Below are 16,832 nucleotides of genomic sequence, written 5' to 3' on the forward strand. Positions count from 1 at the left end.
AATGGAACATCGCTAAGCAAACAAAAGAATCCTACTTTTTATAAGGATAAGCCGGCAACAGCAGAGAAATTAGATAGTTTAATTTTTCTAGTAAACTGATACCGGTATTTAGGCTGCAACAAAAACATAGAAAGGGGCAGATAAATAGAACGAAAGCAAACATTATCAAAGGAAACACATTTTTGATTTAGGTATGTGGAGCCTACTGGTCCTTTCAACTAATTGACCTACTTTAAACTGTTATGTTTGGTGGCCGTGCTAAATTTACTTTCACCTAAGATGTAACCTCTACCGGTATATATCTACATTGTATGCACGTCTTTAAACTGAATTATGATTTGCCATTTTTTCTTTTGCTTGCTTGGTTTTGACTCATTATCCTCGGACTGACAAAGCCTTGATAGGTTATTCCTGGTATTTTCGCACACTTGTAGAGGCTCTTGACGCAGGGCCACTTACCGAGATTGACAGAGTGAAGTTTTCAATTGTTGAAGTGTTGTTGCCGGGGAATTATTCCATTCATTAGGTGCCGCTGAATGGAGATTACTGTTAAATTCTGACAAAGAAAAATAAATTGAATTTCTTACTTGCATTCAAACAGAAATTGTCTATCAGACTGCTATACCCCAAAGTAAACAAAAACATTCAACACTGTTGGAGAAAAGTTATGTTTTAAAACTGGAGTTTAAACCGCTATGGTTGATTAAGCCCAAGTCATAACAAAAGAAAAGTGATGATTTTGTTCGGGGTACTTGTGTCATATATCGTGTCTTAAGAAGATATAACCTGATATAACTTTATTCTACGCCATTAACGTGCTCAGAACAAAAAAGATAGTCCTTACCACAAAAAGATTGTTTTAACACTGTTTGGCAGAAAACATGTTTATCTGGCAATTTTAACATTTACCTCCAACAAAACTGAAACAAGCTATTGTGGCTACATGGACAATCTTTGTCTCCAAATTGATTGATTTTAGGAAGCTTTGTTTTCGGGCTGAGACCCCTTCTTTGAGAGCTCATTCCTGGTTGTTTCGCACAGCCTACTTGTATTTGCAGAACCTTTTTGATTCTGGACGCCAGAAAGAATCGGGTGATTTACCCCTAAAATACATAGAATATACCTTTATTCAGTGTTGTACGCGTCAATGAAATAAATTGACGGCGTCAGCGTCAGCGCGAATTGCCTAAAAACTTTACGGCGTAAAGTACTGCGTAAGCTCTTAAAGAAATTGACGGCGTCAGCGCTAATTTCTACCACTATTTTAGCCTGGGTCTCACAAAACGGAAGTATTCGACTTCTAACGAGTTTGGTTTTTAAGACTGTTTTGAGCTGTGAAAAACGATTTCGTATTTTTTCGACTCAGATTAACCCAGGATACGATAAACAAACTTGAAACTGCATAATTGGATAGACGAACAGCTGCCACAAAAAAGATTGTTTATTGCTATCAGTCTGAAAGTCAAAACGTCAAACAAAATTTAATTTTCATAGTGAAACGAGATTTTCCATGAAAACGAAAAATGACTAAAAATGACGCATAGCGCTTGACGCTTAAAATCGGCAAAATAGTTGACGACGCTATCACTTCCGTCAACTAAAAAATAAACTGACGGCGCTAGCCTCAGCGTAAAAAAAAAGTTGACGCCGTCATTTGACGCCGTCAAATTGACGGCGTCAACGTACAACACTGCCTTTATTTATTTATTTTTTATTGAAAATCACGATGAAATTGGCTTAAAAATTGCCTGAAAAGACAAATGAGGACTTTTTTTAAAAAAATCAGGTCCACCTTGGCAGAAATGAAAGATTGGTGAGAAAGTGTCAGTGCCTTGAACTTGAGATTTGAGAAACTTGCGAAGTGGCTATGAAAAAATTCTTCAGACAGCGTCTGGCAACTTTGAACTGATGAATGAACTTGCAAAGGCAGACCAAAGAATGATTCGAACAACAAACATCTCTAAATGGACAAAATAAAATTATGAAAGTGCAATATTGTAAAACTTATGGTCGTGAACACAGGTGCATTGTATCCAACCCTCAATAAAACTACGCAATGTGATTTGATTGCTACGCACTTTTAACGCTTAAAACAGCGTTTCCACTTTGGTGGAAATTGAATACTGAAAAGTTTGGGTGTTCATCAGGACAATTATCGTTGCTAGCACTAGTTGCTACGTTCATCTGATGAAATTGAAAGTAAAATTAACAACAAACAAGATGGTTTATTGCTTCACTGACGTTTCGCGCACCATGACAATGCGCATCCTCAGAGCGAATAACATACAAAATAAAATTTCACCAGGTTATATACTGCAGTGCGATTGAAGGCAAGAAAAAATAAAATAAAACACGCAATATTTTAAAAAATTGGCCAATAATGTGTGAGCGGTTACTTTCCTCGTTAAATTACGTAAAAACTTCCAACAATAGACATAAAAATTCGAAGCGGTGACGACCAACAGAAAAAGTGCGATTGAAGGCAAGAGAAATAGAACACAATGTTTTTAAAGATTGGCTAATGATGTGCGGTTACTTTCGACGTTAAATTACGTAAAAACTTCCAACAATAAACATAAATTCGAAGCATCGATTCGAAGCATTCGATGCTTCGAATTTATGTTTATTGTTGGAAGTTTTTACGTAATTTAACGTCGAAAGTAACCGCACATCATTAGCCAATCTTTAAAAACATTGTGTTCTATTTCTCTTGCCTTCAATCGCACTTTTTCTGTTGGTCGTCACCGCTTCGAATTTTTATGTCTATTGTTGGAAGTTTTTACGTAATTTAACGAGGAAAGTAACCGCTCACACATTATTGGCCAATTTTTTAAAATATTGCGTGTTTTATTTTATTTTTTCTTGCCTTCAATCGCACTGCAGTATATAACCTGGTGAAATTTTATTTTGTATGTTATTCGCTCTGAGGATGCGCATTGTCATGGTGCGCGAAACGTCAGTGAAGCAATAAACCATCTTGTTTGTTGTTAATTTTACTTCCAATTTCATCAGATGAACGTAGCAACTAGTGCTAGAAACGATTGGTGGAAATTACCACAATAATTGTGCAAATTTCATCTTGCTTGTGGTAATATGGAATTTTGTGTGGAAATGTTGCCAAAATGTTAAATCATAAATTTTGAAAATTTGGCAAAAAATGTTATCAATAAATAAGAGCATTTAAATTGTTGTCTTCCGAAATCGAACAGATATGCAAAAAACGGAGCTGGTATACAAGTCCCCCTCTACCCCCCTTGGTAACTCATGACAAAGAGGAGTTGACCAAAACATGTGGATTGAAGTGTGTGAACAGTAAAGCAAAGGTAAAGTAGTTTCACCGTATATGTTTAGTGGAGTCCTGTCTTTGTCATGAGTTACCAAGAGAGGGAGGGAGACGTATACCAGCTCCCAAAAAACTACTGATAATAGCATACGACTAGAATGTTCGGCTGTCTTTGGTTTGAATTCAGAATGTGTCCTGACTTCTGACTTTGAACGTATGGTATCGTAACCAGGTGATCATAGTCAAGATGTCTTTTAGATTCTAGCTGCGGTGTCAAATACGGTACTTTGCTTACTTATTTTGGACGTTTTAATAACTGTTAATAACCGGTACTATTAATAAACTGAGTAGTTGTTTTACACCTACTAGCCTAGGCTATAAAGTTTTTTACCAGTACTGTCAGTATCACTATGAGTACGGTACCGACACTGTTCGTGTATTTTCATCAGATTTGAATGACTGTCAATACCTTACTGATGATGAAAGAATTTTAAAGCAGAGTGTTGCAAAGAAGGTAAAGATTATTAAACAGAGTCAGCAAAGTTTTGTCAAAGCATGGCTAACCGACAAAAAGTTTTCTGGATGGCTAGTGGAAGAAGAAGGGAAAGCATTTTGCAAACTTTGTGCGACTATCATATACCATTCAACATCAGCGCTAACCATCAACACCGCAATAGTGATAAACACAAAGTTACCGTAGTGTTTCTTCTAATAGCAGCTCTCCAACAGTCGCAACCTTTTCGAGATCACAAACCATGACATCTAGCAATATCGATTCGAGTCATATTTAATGTAAAAGTAAGTGGAAATACGGTTGAAATCAGGAAGAAAATCACAGTAAAAATGTGATAATCTGAGGACAAATGTGGTAATACAAGTGGTAATCTACGGTAGCTCTGTAAAAGTGGAAGCACTGGCTTAAAACCAAGCTTTAAGTTTTACTTCTACAGAACGGATCTGTTGAATTCTACTTAAATACAATCAAAGCGTGTGTCATAAACTAAAGCATTATCAGAGAAAAAAGAAAGTAAACTTTATCAAGTTTTTTGGGGCAAGTCCCAGCCTATATTTATATTTCTTCATACTTCAATTTTTGTATATTCTATCCAATCCATTCCTTACAAGATTTTTTTGTTTGGATGGAGCTCAGATGGCAGTAAAATGAAAAGAGTGTGAGCTTGTAAAGTACGGTACTTGTAAATTTGTTTGTGCTCTTTGACATTACTTCTAACAAACCACTAGATTTGAAATTCACTTGTAACTTTTCAAATGCAGCAGTAAAATATTAATGCTCACTGAAAAAAATTATTGTGCACTGGAAAATATTCTTAGAGGGAACACTGATGATCAGCCTACTCAGCTAATCAGGAAAAGATAAAGTTTTCACTTCTCAAGATTCTCGGCCTACTTCCAAGATAGCCAGATCCACATTTTTTTATGGAATTGTGCTAGTTTTGTTTCGAGTCATGGGAAAATTTTGTAGTCTTGATTTTTTGTTTAGTTTCGTTGTGTTTTCACCAAATGTTTTTCGATTTTGACTGTACAATATTTTGTTCAAACTTGTCATATTTGAGCTTGTTTCACCGCTTGTGTCAATTGGGCTACTTTTAAGTGGCAATTAGGCTGGAAATTTTAAAAACATGTGGCAAATTTGCCTACTTCACTAGCCAAAGTAGGGTGGCCAGATTTGGGAAAGATCTAGAAGCAACTTTTATGGGTCCACGTCTATTAGGCGCAGACAGTTAGGCGCCGGTCAAATAGGCGCGCACACTGTGGCATCTGGATATTTAGGCGCGGGCCGCGGAGCACTGTGGCGCCCGTTCATTTAGGTGCTATTTCCTAGTAAAGTCTGCAGATTGTATCAGCTCAGCTTTGGCAAAACCTAGTCGGGGTTTTAATGGAAAACTAAGTTACTCTTCACTCAAGCCTACCACCCGCTTGAATATAGGCTACGGTATATATATTTTTTACTGATGTTTAATGTAGTTATTATTTGACTTATATAACTAAAAGTGAACTCAGTCAAGTTTGGAAACTTGAATAATTTATTGATAAAGCTTTCGCCAACGCAAACCTGGACTAACAACAAATAAATGCCGAACACGCTCATTAAAAAAACAATATATTTTTCTGTTCAATATAAGATTTTGTGTGAAAAGCATGGCTGGTTTAAGGAGCTTCACTCACTGAAGTCATGACTAACAACAAATAAATGCACGCGCATTAACAAAACAACGTATTTTTCTGTTCAATATAACATTTTGTGAAAAGCATTGCCTTACCTGCCAAGCTTGTACAGGCCTTAAAACTCATGTTTTTTTCCGGCAGTCATCGTGGCCTACCGGGAGCTTCTTCTCGGCGGCCAAATCTGCGTGCTTGGAGGCCAAAATACAAATAACGATAGCACAAGTAAATACGTATAATTAAACATGCAACAATGCCAAAATGATCACTTAGTGTTGCTGAAGTCTGGGCGACGTCCTGTTATTGAATCGTTGTACCAGGCAATAACTGCTTTATCGGGATCGTAATCCGGTATTGCGGGACCATTCAACGACACTAAATTGTTTCAACTGCTCGCTGCTCAGTAAATTGTTTCAACTGCATACCGCCTTTCATAAACCTGACCATTTATACCCTTATGATGTCACCATTGATGGTGTGAAGTCATTAACCCACATCGGAAACATTTCTCAACTCTGAAGACAAGGGTTTTCCCCTCCGATGTCAACTAACCTACCCAGACAAAAAAATCCGTCATTTTTACATTGATTCTACGTTTGCAGTCGTTATATCAGGGTAAAAATGACGAATTTTGTTGTCTGCGTAGTTCTCCTTTTTAACAACGATTCAATGACATAAAAACGACGATATTGCCAGCCAATGTAAATTAGCACTTCGGATTAACACTTCGTTAAAATAAACGTGGGGAATTACAAACAAGACTTATAGCTGGTGATCGCAGCTAGATATTTTCCATACAATAGCAAAAGTTTCCACACAATACAACAGTGGTGATTATGACGCGCTGACCTAATTCTGTGTCACTCTTTGATACTAGATATTTTGGACAGTTAATCCACGATCATTCTATTGCGAAATTAAATAATTGGCTAGAAGAAACTGGCGGCCAAACTTGGCCGACTGAGGAGGTAGCACTGACGGTCATTCAAGCACTACTTAGCGGCCATGGCCGCCGGCTGCTTTAAGGCTTGTTGTATAATACAATCTGCAGACTTTACTACAAATAGCACCTAAATGAACGGGCGCCACAGTGTTCCGCACTTAAATATCCAGACGCCACAGAGTGCGCGCCTATTTGATCGGCGCCTAACTGTCTGCGCCTAAAAGACTTGCTCCCACTTTTATCAATTTAGTTTTGTATTACCAAATCTATTTCTGATCTTAATAAATGGATGGTGGCCTCATTCTCTTTGGTGTCATTGGCCTATTTCTACACAACTTTCTTTTTTCTGTTGTCTTTTTATGGGCAGCATATACCACCGGGAATCCGGGATGCTTTATGATTTTGTAACAACATGTTTTTAACTTTTCAGGAATAATTATATGTTGAAATAAGATGAAATTTAGCAGATGCGTTTGGAGAAATGCTATATTGCACTTTTTGTTTCTGGATTGTTTTTTAGTGCAAGGCTTGTCTTCTTTTGAAGAGGTTACATCATCTGTATTTAATTCACCCTTAGGATTTGAAGGATATGTCGCTGCATTTGGAGATATAAACAACGATAAACATACTGACATTTTCATTATATCAGGTTTGAGCTTTGTTTATGTCTCACTTTCATTGGTGTTTTTGTCTGTCATTGCTAAGTCGTATCGATTTCGTTTGCTAAGTTTAGCCTAATCATTTATTTAACATTATGTTTGATTTTGGAATTACATGTTGGTGCAAAATAGCAGTAGGCCTACCATCTATGTTGGTATGATACGACAAGCTAGTCTATAGAAAGAGGAAGATATTATCATTTTTTGTATCAAAAGTTACAGTAAAAAGTTTGTTTTATGCATGAGCATTTTAAACATCGGTAGTTTACTCAAGCGATTTATTTTCATATATTATAATGCTCAATCTTTGTAAAGTTTATCTGGTGAAAAATGATGATGTTTTTCCAACAGTTTGAGTAGCATGCTAAAACTTTATTTCAACATGCATAAAGTTGCTTGGTGATTTAACATTTTGCACACAGTTTTGGACTGATGTTTGGTCGCATCATTTTTACAATTGCTTGTCGTTCACTATTTTGAATCGTTTATCCAAATGCAATTTTATATCGGCTTGATCGCTTAAATAGTTTAATATCATCCTTTTTAAAATTGTACTTCTACATTAAATCACACTTGTGTCGTCCTGACACGTTACAATGTTCACTTCACCTCCTAGTCCTTGCACATTAACAATGTGTTGTTACATAGTGTGTTGTAAACAATGTGTTGTTACATGTATAATTGCTGTGTTTTTAATTGGTGGAATACAGTTTAATATGGAGTAAGACTTGGCTTGGACAATTAGACATCCAATATTAATGATACTGTGCATTTGTACAAGCAAATGCAGCAATAGCAGATTTACACAATATATGGAGCAGTACTTCATGTTTAAAACTCAAACTATTAGTACCAGTATATCATCAAACACTTGTTCTTAATTCACATATTATGTATCTACTGTATTAATATGCAATTTTTATTACAAATTTATCTTTTATGTAGGCGGATCAAATGTGACCATACTGCTTGGTAGATCAGAGAAGCAACCGTCTTTGAGAACTTTGCAGTCCTTTGAGTCACAGACAAACAGCAACATCAGTTCAATTATTCCTGCAGATTTTAATAATGACAGCCTCATGGATGTTGCGCTTACTCATACAGAAGGTAAAAATAGATATAATTAAAATGAATAGGGTACAGTATCTGTTTGTCTCTTTCTTGTGAAAAATTTTTTTTTTTTTACTATGTTAATTTTTGGTACTTCCATTCACAATTTTATTTTTATTATCACACTAGGTTCTGAAGTCAAGCTTGAAGTATTCTGGGGCAATAATGATGGTAAAATTGACCCAAGCAATTCCTTTTTCTTCGAAGATGAGCCAATAAATGATCAACCTTTACTTTTGGATGCTAACGCTGATATGATCCCTGATTTGCTTGTGTCTTATCCTAATAATACCAGGTATACTATTGTTTGCCTACCCATTGTTGACATTCCCCAGATGTGATGGTTTTTTTGCACTAGCACAAATGATTTTTTGGCTCATAAGAGACATCTCATCTGATGTTCGCAATGGAACTTAATTTATTATTCTTGATGGAGATTGGCAATACAGTCTTTAAATTGTGTATTTCTTTTCATGCTAATTGCTAAGTATACTGTAGTAACTAGGCAAAAATGTTGATCAATTTATTAGTAGGCCTATGATACAAACCTTTGAAACAAAGCAGTTAATACAAACAGATATTTTGGCCCATTTTTGGGCACAATAATAATTCCCTAAGGTTTTTTTTTCAAGGACTATTTGGTTGTTACTATTGTAATGTAAAAAGCTTTTTGACTTGGGCCACAGATAAAATTTATACACAATTAACCAATTTTCGGAAAATAAACTGTTTGTTTTAGTTATGACATGTTGCTGTGTCATTTACTTGTATTGCAGTTACATTGATGACAAAAATTATACTTCAAATGTTGTTAGCTGCAAACTTTTTTTTTGAAAAGTTGCCGTGGATAAAAAAATGTTTTAAAAATGAAAGGTTCACACTCTATTAAATATTCATCTTTTTCGATGCTTGATTTGTTTCGTAAATGATTGTTAGAGCTTTCTGGCTTGGACACACACAGGATTCTGTCACAAATTGGTCATTTGATGCTTGTAATTTCACTGTTACTGGAGAGCCTAACATAAGAGAAATGCAAGTGCCTCACTCCAATGCTTTTGTCGATTTGACTGGGGAGGGAACTGCAGACCTGTTTGTGACCTCAACTGAAAACCAAAAGACGCATTTTGAAATTTGGCAGGTAAGTTTGTTCCATTGTTTTTCACTGCAAAGTCGCCAGAGAATGTATTATAATGTTTTTTCATTACTTCTTGACTACATCGGTAACTTTTATGTTGCAGACAGGTTATAAAAATGCTTTGTAAAGTTGTTTGCTAGTTTGTTTCGTGCGCATGAAAACATGAGTACACATTAGCAATACTGCACTACCAGTACCATATTGTAAAAATTGATCAAGTGCTTTTACCACAAAAATTAACAAAAAGTAGAATGGCATGTCATCAAATAAAATCCAGCTGATGCGGAATTAGAGCTTAATTGCACAGGAATGATCATCTAATTTCACCTACAATCATTACTGATAATGCTTTTACTGTGTAATGTAGTTGGTATATCATCATTATCATTGGGATAACTTGAGTAAAAAGATTGGTAATTATGTGCCTTCACCCCTTGTCTATTGTTTTGATTTTAAGTATAATATAGGCCTTGACTCTTGTAATATATTTTAATTTTTGTGATTTTAGGGTGGTAAAGATGGAATGACTCTGAAAAGCTCCTACGTGGCTAACAATGTCACTTGGGGTGAAGTTGGCCAGTCGGTATTTGCTGATATCGACGGAGACGGCACGCTGGACCATCTTCTTCCAGTCTGTACCATCGAGAAAGGAAGGTATGTTTGCAATGCATGCAAACAAGATTTCTTTTTCTATTAGAACCGTAGCATTTTTCACTGTTACTGAACTTAACTTCCCATTTCTGTTGCTGGGCACTTAAATACTTTCTCTTTCTTCAGGTGCACCAACAGTCAAATTGTTGTTCACAAAAACGAAAGCTGGGCTGTTGCTTACCAAGCCAGTGATGGTTGGAATTTCGTTGCGAAACAGCACAGGTCAGCAGAACGAGGTTGTATGCACGTATATGGGACATTATATAGCGTTGCATTTGTGTTCAGACAGACGAGTGATATTATCAAAGGATAAGTGATCGAAATAATTAAAGTTTTTTGATTGGTTTCAAAGCAGATTCCTTCATAACAGCATGGAACTTTTTCAGATTATTTCCGTTTTGAATTACCTGGTGTTAAGTTGTGGGCTGTAGACTTTGCCAAACCACGAATAAAGCTATAAATTTTATGGTAACTCCTCATCTCGTATTAGAAATGCGTTTATCTCAGCTTGCAAAATTGACTGATTCTACATGGTTTCAACATCGCCAGCCCTTGAAACGATCAAAAATAGCTTTTGCAAGCTGAGAAGTTACAAGGGTTTTGTTTTCCGTGTCGTAACTTCTTGTACATTTTGATTTGAAAGCTAGCAACTTGAACCTGAAAATGTGAGACACTTATTTGGGAATAACCAAACTATATACCACTATCGCTACTTAATCTCTTGCGTATTTAGAGCAAAAACGCCATCTTTTCTTATGGCTTCATGTTTTTTTTTCGTACGGCAGAGAATATCCAGATGTCCTTTATTAACCTTTCAGTTACCAGAACCAGCCAATCACGTTGGTGGTTGGCGACTACAACCAAGACGTATTCATTGACATCATCTGCGTCATGGAGAAATCGATTGGAAACAACCCGAGGCCGCAAGCGGTGGTATTGTACGGGGAGAGATGCCCGTGAGTATGAAGCACTACCGCACATTGTACATCAGCTGTATTACTCTTTCAACTAGCATGTCTTATTTCTGCAAAATTTATTGTATGTTTTAGTTTAATATAATCTTCTGAGCTCTACTCCAAGTAGAATTCGAAGATCTCTTTCTTAGTGGCCGCCTCGGAAGACCTGCCCGTGGCAGACAACGAATAACATTTTTATATAATTTCCAACTAAATAAATCAATAGCTAACCATGCACAGTTGCACACCTTGGAGGTTGGAACATTGCACGATATTGGGAACTCTGAACTAGTTTACGAACTGAGCATCTAGTTCATCAAAAGCCGCATCGGCTATAATACAAACATACCTTCTGTAAGTAGATTATCGTAACGTCAGAATCACTTAGTTTTTTCTTTGTTTAAAGCGACAGGAAAAGTATTTGCGGGTCCTTGGGTAGAAAGTTCGAGTTGGCATTCCCAGTTCCTTCTTCTAAAGGAGCATTCTCTGCTGCCTTCTACGATCTCCAATCTGACGGGACTTTAGACTTTTTGGTATCCACATCTCAAAATGGCGCCACACGGATCCGGGCATATCGTAACACAGTTGCGGATGACGTCAGCTTCCTTATAGTCAAAGTAAATCGTCACTCGATCATATGACCAGTCAGCAAAATCCGTCATTTTAACATTGATTCAACGTCCACAGACGTTGAACCAATGTAAGAATGACGGATTTTGCCGTCTGAGATATGACCCAGGTAGCAAAAGTTACCAGGTTTGCATCGTGTCAACGTCATACGATGTAAAAATACAACAACATTAGCTATCAGGGGAAGATTCTGTTTTTTGTTACTTTCTGATACAAGACTTAGCCTACTTATCTGGCTTAGGCACCCGAGATCAACATCAGCTAATCGGTGGCTACGCAACGTGCTTTGTTTTAGGTCAATTGATTTCGAAGTTCAATTCTTTTTTTAGAAAACAGAAAAAAAAACATAGAAAAAATCCTTCCACTGATCACTAATCATGCTCATTTCGAATACAATTAATTTGACGTCGATTGTGTACGCTGATGTACGCTAATTATTACGCTGATGTGGCAAAGAACTTAGTAAGGAATTTAGGGCAATATCCGGAGTTGACGTTCCGCATTGCAGTAGAATTTGATTGCTTTATGTAACAGCAAGTTAATTTTTTTTCATTGTCAGGAGAATTTCATCTTTTAAACTTTTAATACTTTGTTCATTGTTGGCAGGTTCTTCCCGGAACAAAAAAACATAGTTATGCCAATACCCCAGGGGCGTGCATCTCGTATTCAACAACCAATACCGAGGTATACTGTGACTGACAGAAATATGCATAAAATAATCTTAATTGTATTCGAATGTGTTGATTTCTACTTTTACTCAACGTTGTGCACTCATACAGCAAATCAGTTGTTTTTTACGTTGATTAACGTTTGCAAACGGTCTCGCTGGCTTAGGTAATACACTGTAGCTCGATAGACTTGGACGTGATATCCTGTCTGACCATACTAAAGGTTTTTAAGAAAAATACAACATAAGGAAATAAAGACAAGACTGAAACTTATGCCCAAGACTGAAACTTATGCTGCACTGAAACTGTCTGCCTTTAAATCACTGAAAACAACGCGTGACTGCGATGGACACAGCGCTTTATAAAATGCATATCGTTTATTTGTCTAGGGTGGTACGCAACTCTCTTCTGTGTGCCAGTTTAGCCAATCAGCGTACCTGTCAGTTCAACTTCCATATGTAAGTTTTGGTCTTGGCCGTCTTCCTAACTTCGTGGATTCACTGAAAGCAACGATTCCAACTTCGCTGATTCCGTGTTGCGGTAAGTACAGTCACAGGATTACACTGGTCAACAGCGATTTTTAAACGGAGATCCGATTAGGTGAATCAGAAAAAAAATGCTTAAGAAAAAATAAGCTGTGCTAGAGAAAAATAAGGATATTTTCGGAATCAGTGTCAAAAACTGTTCGATATCCGATTAGGCGATTCTTACAGACTTCTTTCTGCTTATTCCGAAATGTCCTTATTTTTTTCTAGCACGTCATGTTTTTTTGAGATATTTGAAGTTTTTGTTCAATTTTGACCTCAATTTCTTCGCCAGCATTATTAAAATTTAAAGATTTTGAAAACGATTAAAGTTTCGTGATGTTGCAAATCGTTTTCAGATGACAATGCGAACGGTCCAGTGTCAAGCACGTGGACAATGCTGATTCCTAATTCCCAGCTGTTCATCACGCCTTATCCAACCAATGACCCAGACAGGTATGCGTGACTGCAAACTTTCTCGTTGTGTTTTATTATACACATTGTGTAATGAAAACAACCACAAATCCTCGATGTGAAGTTTTTCTGCTAAAACGCACGTGCTTTTAAACTAAGTCAAACTGAAGTGAACACCAGAAAAAAAGCAGCAAAGGAACTCAAGATGGTTACAAACCATCCACATGCAACGTGGTAACAAACAGTCAGCCGCTCCGTTAGCTCAGTGATTACGCGCCCGGCTCAAGATCACGCGGGGCTGGTTCGACTCTCGGGGTGTGCGCTTGAGCAACGCATTTCAGGACTGCTCTCCATTCATCGGAAAACTTCACTCTGTCAATCTCGGTAACCGGCCCTGAGTCAAAAGCCTCTACAAGTATGCGAAACTACCAGGCATAACCAATCAAGGCTTCGTCAGTCCTAGGATAAAGATTCAAAACCAAACGCGAACCAATCAGCAAATTCATAGTGTTACCCAAAGCAACATCACTTCACATCATTATTGAAAATTGAATGAGGCTGTTCACCAGGCATTTGATTAAATAATATGAGGTGTTCTGCTGGTGCAAATTAACCTAAACTATCACAAGATGTATACAGTGACGGAATAAAAGCAAGATTGTCACTGTATACATCTTGTGATAGTTTAGCTTAATTTGCACCAGTAAAACACCTCATATTATTTAATTCACATCATTGATTATGTTTAATTATTCTGTCAATTACCAATTTTTGTTTGTGTGCTGTTAACATTTTTACAATACAGTATATTTTATGTCAATGATACGGTTTCATTCGTTAACGACACGGCGGTGTTGAAATATTTCAGCTGGACCAACCGACTTTTGGTGACGCCAAGTCAAAACGTAATCATCACCGGGATAGTTCTCATCTCGTCTTGCGGTTTGGTGATCGCCATTATTACGATCCTGCATTGCCTTGAAAAGCGACAAGACAAAAGAGAAAAAATACAAGACGCTTACCGCTTCCATTTCGACGCCATGTAAAGTTGAACCAACGATAGCCAAACAACTCTGCTACAGGTTCAAGCGATGCAGGCAGTTAGCTGATTAGACGCGAACTGTGATGGAAGTTTTTTTGGGTTGGAAAAGTTGCATAGAGTGTGAGGGTCGATTGGAAGCCGTTGAATTTTTTTGGCATAGTTTAAGTTGATGCCAATTGGTCAAGATTTCAAGTTGACAGCATAGAAGGCAATCTTCACTCCCACTTCAAGTAAGTTACCAAGCATCTTGTCAGACCACAACCACATGCTCTTAGTGAATATCGAACGGACGTTCTTCCAAGCTTCCATCATGCACTCACGTTCACTTGCCCAAGTAGCAAATTAACCATTTTTTACATTGGTTCAATGTCTACAATCACTTTAAAAAGCGACCGATTTGCTATCTGGGATACGTAACCGACTATCTTCACTCGCCAGGTTACTTTTCAGGATCAGTGTCCGTCTGGACTTCTGAGATTCACTTTTCTCCTGCTTGTCAGTTGTTCGTGCCTCATGTGTCGGTTTAAAGTCATCTCATTTGATTTATCTATATGCTGTCATTTATTTGTCGTTTTCAACAGATTTGATCACTCTTCGGCCAGAGTGTTTCAAACAAAAAATCTCGTTTCCACGCAAAATTTTTTGTCTCAGTTTGAAAAAGAAATTTGCTTCTTTGCGAATTAGAAGCAAAACAATTGACCGATCGTTCAGCTTTTCGAGTTTTTAGCAAAAAAATGTACACAAGTTATGAATTTTTTTTTTTTTACAAAAAATTCCTTGTTTGATTTCGTCTCGAATTACACTCTTTGTAAAATATTATTTTGATTCAACTTTTGAACAACCCCATTCTCTAAGCTTCCAAAGCTGCCGTTATTACATCATTGCAACGTAGTTGAAGGTGAATTTTGTACCCTGAACATAAGCTCGCATCTATATGACTAACTACACAGTGAAGCTAACTGTGTGTTTTCCTTACCCCTTCGTATACTGTATAGTTTGTACAGTAAGTGGTACTTGAGGGCACCTTAACCTTACCACACAAATTTCCGGCCTGTGTTGTACCGTGCTGTAAATCATATTGCTTATAGCTCTGCAGACCATATCCTTCATTTTACAGAAATCCACACCGCTGTTGGGCATTTTGGTTGGGTTCAGGATATGAAAATGATCTTCAAATTTTGTTGCTATGATAGCGTGAGATCTGTCGATGTGTCATCCATCCTTCATGATTTAAACAGTAAAAATACACGGGTTATCGTATATTTCCAGGTCACGTTGGCTGCAATTGGTAGGTAAGATATAGCGATAGACCCCACGGCGGGCCCACGCTATACACAGCAGTTGAAAAAACTAATTACTTGGAAGAATGTCTGCTGAATTTTTTAGTATTTTTTCTCTTCATAAATCTATCTAGTTTGTTTTGCTTAAACGTCGTCACAAAAGCGACGTGATCTGCTTGCACTGTTCTAGATGCTATTTAAGTGAACATTCAAGTGCATGTACTGTGATGTTTATAAAATTTATTTGATTTCTTGTTTAATTTTTGCCTGTCCAATTCAAATCGCTGAAATTCTGGTGAAATCTCAGCTGGAAAAATTTTTCTTTGGCTGTTTCATCATCTGCCAATGTAAGCGAACGCACAAAGCAAGAAAATAACGTCAGATGATATTTTAACAACTAAACTAAATGGTGGGAGGGCGCAGCGGATAAGGCGCTTGCGATGCTGGTTGTACTCCTGGTGTAACGGTCCAGGAGTGACCGCAGTCTAAGAGTTACCAGGGTTACCAAATATAATTAATTATTTTTTTTTTTAATTTTTGAAATTCTTACTGCTCAAAAAGTTATATTGACAATTTTAAGCATTGATTAATCTTAAATGAAAAGGTGTGCATTAGTTTGAGAGCAACTACTCAATTAAAGTTAGTTGTAAAATTTTTGTTTTTGTATTTCTTTCGGAAGCGCCGGGCAGCTTTGTTCATTTGTGGTCGGACGTCATTTCTAGACTGCCACTCTGCAGCAGCACGGTAACTTTTGGACCGTTACACCGGCTTAAGCTGGTTGTTAAAAAACACCGCTCACTTCCACTCAAGGTGTAATAAATTTGGCGAGCGCAGTTGAAGAAAGTGCGTCGTTGTGTTATTTGTTAAAATTGTTATTCATAAACCTGCATTCAGAAGCATTGAAGAATTTTTTTAAATTATTTTCAATTCCTTATTTTGTTTACTTTTATTGATCACTGCTGTTTTGTTCGTGATTTTTAATAGTTTATCATCGCAGAACATATCTGGTTTTTCTGTTCTGAACTTTACACTGTTTTTCAATAAACGTATTGGTAAAAGTGCCAGCAGTCAAGCAAAACATTTTGTCAAAGACGGCCCAAACTGGGGTCACCATTCACCCACATCCAGGGAGCGCTAATTTGGGCCGGAACCATTACAACGCCCCAAAACATGCTACCTTTAAAAACAAGACATTACCTCAAGGGGTACCGGTAGCTTTCATTAAAGTAGGTAGAATTGTCTTAAATACGGTCCCGTATAACTGGAGTGGATGCAGACGTGCCAGCCTACATGGCAACAGGACTGTACAGTGTACAGCCTACAATATATTTTCTTTGTTCCTAAATGCACGGT

The 16,832-nt window shown here is 37.2% G+C and overlaps 1 protein-coding gene across 1 annotated transcript; it reads left to right on the forward strand.

Moving 5' to 3' along the window:
- The first annotated feature begins 6,858 nt into the window (after positions 1-6,858).
- On the forward strand, positions 6,859-16,540 carry LOC145766992 (T-cell immunomodulatory protein-like). The gene is made up of 12 exons (XM_082578718.1): positions 6,859-7,059; positions 8,015-8,176; positions 8,309-8,474; positions 9,116-9,317; positions 9,823-9,968; positions 10,092-10,187; positions 10,784-10,921; positions 11,328-11,538; positions 12,158-12,235; positions 12,609-12,759; positions 13,103-13,199; positions 14,026-16,540. The coding sequence occupies exons 1-12, from the start codon at positions 6,864-6,866 to the stop codon at positions 14,201-14,203; spliced, it is 1,821 nt and encodes a 606-aa protein (XP_082434844.1). The 5' UTR covers positions 6,859-6,863; the 3' UTR covers positions 14,204-16,540.
- Positions 16,541-16,832: the final 292 nt, after the last annotated feature.

The sequence above is a fragment of the Aplidium turbinatum genome, chromosome 3, assembly GCF_918807975.1.
Source record: "Aplidium turbinatum chromosome 3, kaAplTurb1.1, whole genome shotgun sequence".
NCBI lineage: Eukaryota > Metazoa > Chordata > Ascidiacea > Aplousobranchia > Polyclinidae > Aplidium > Aplidium turbinatum.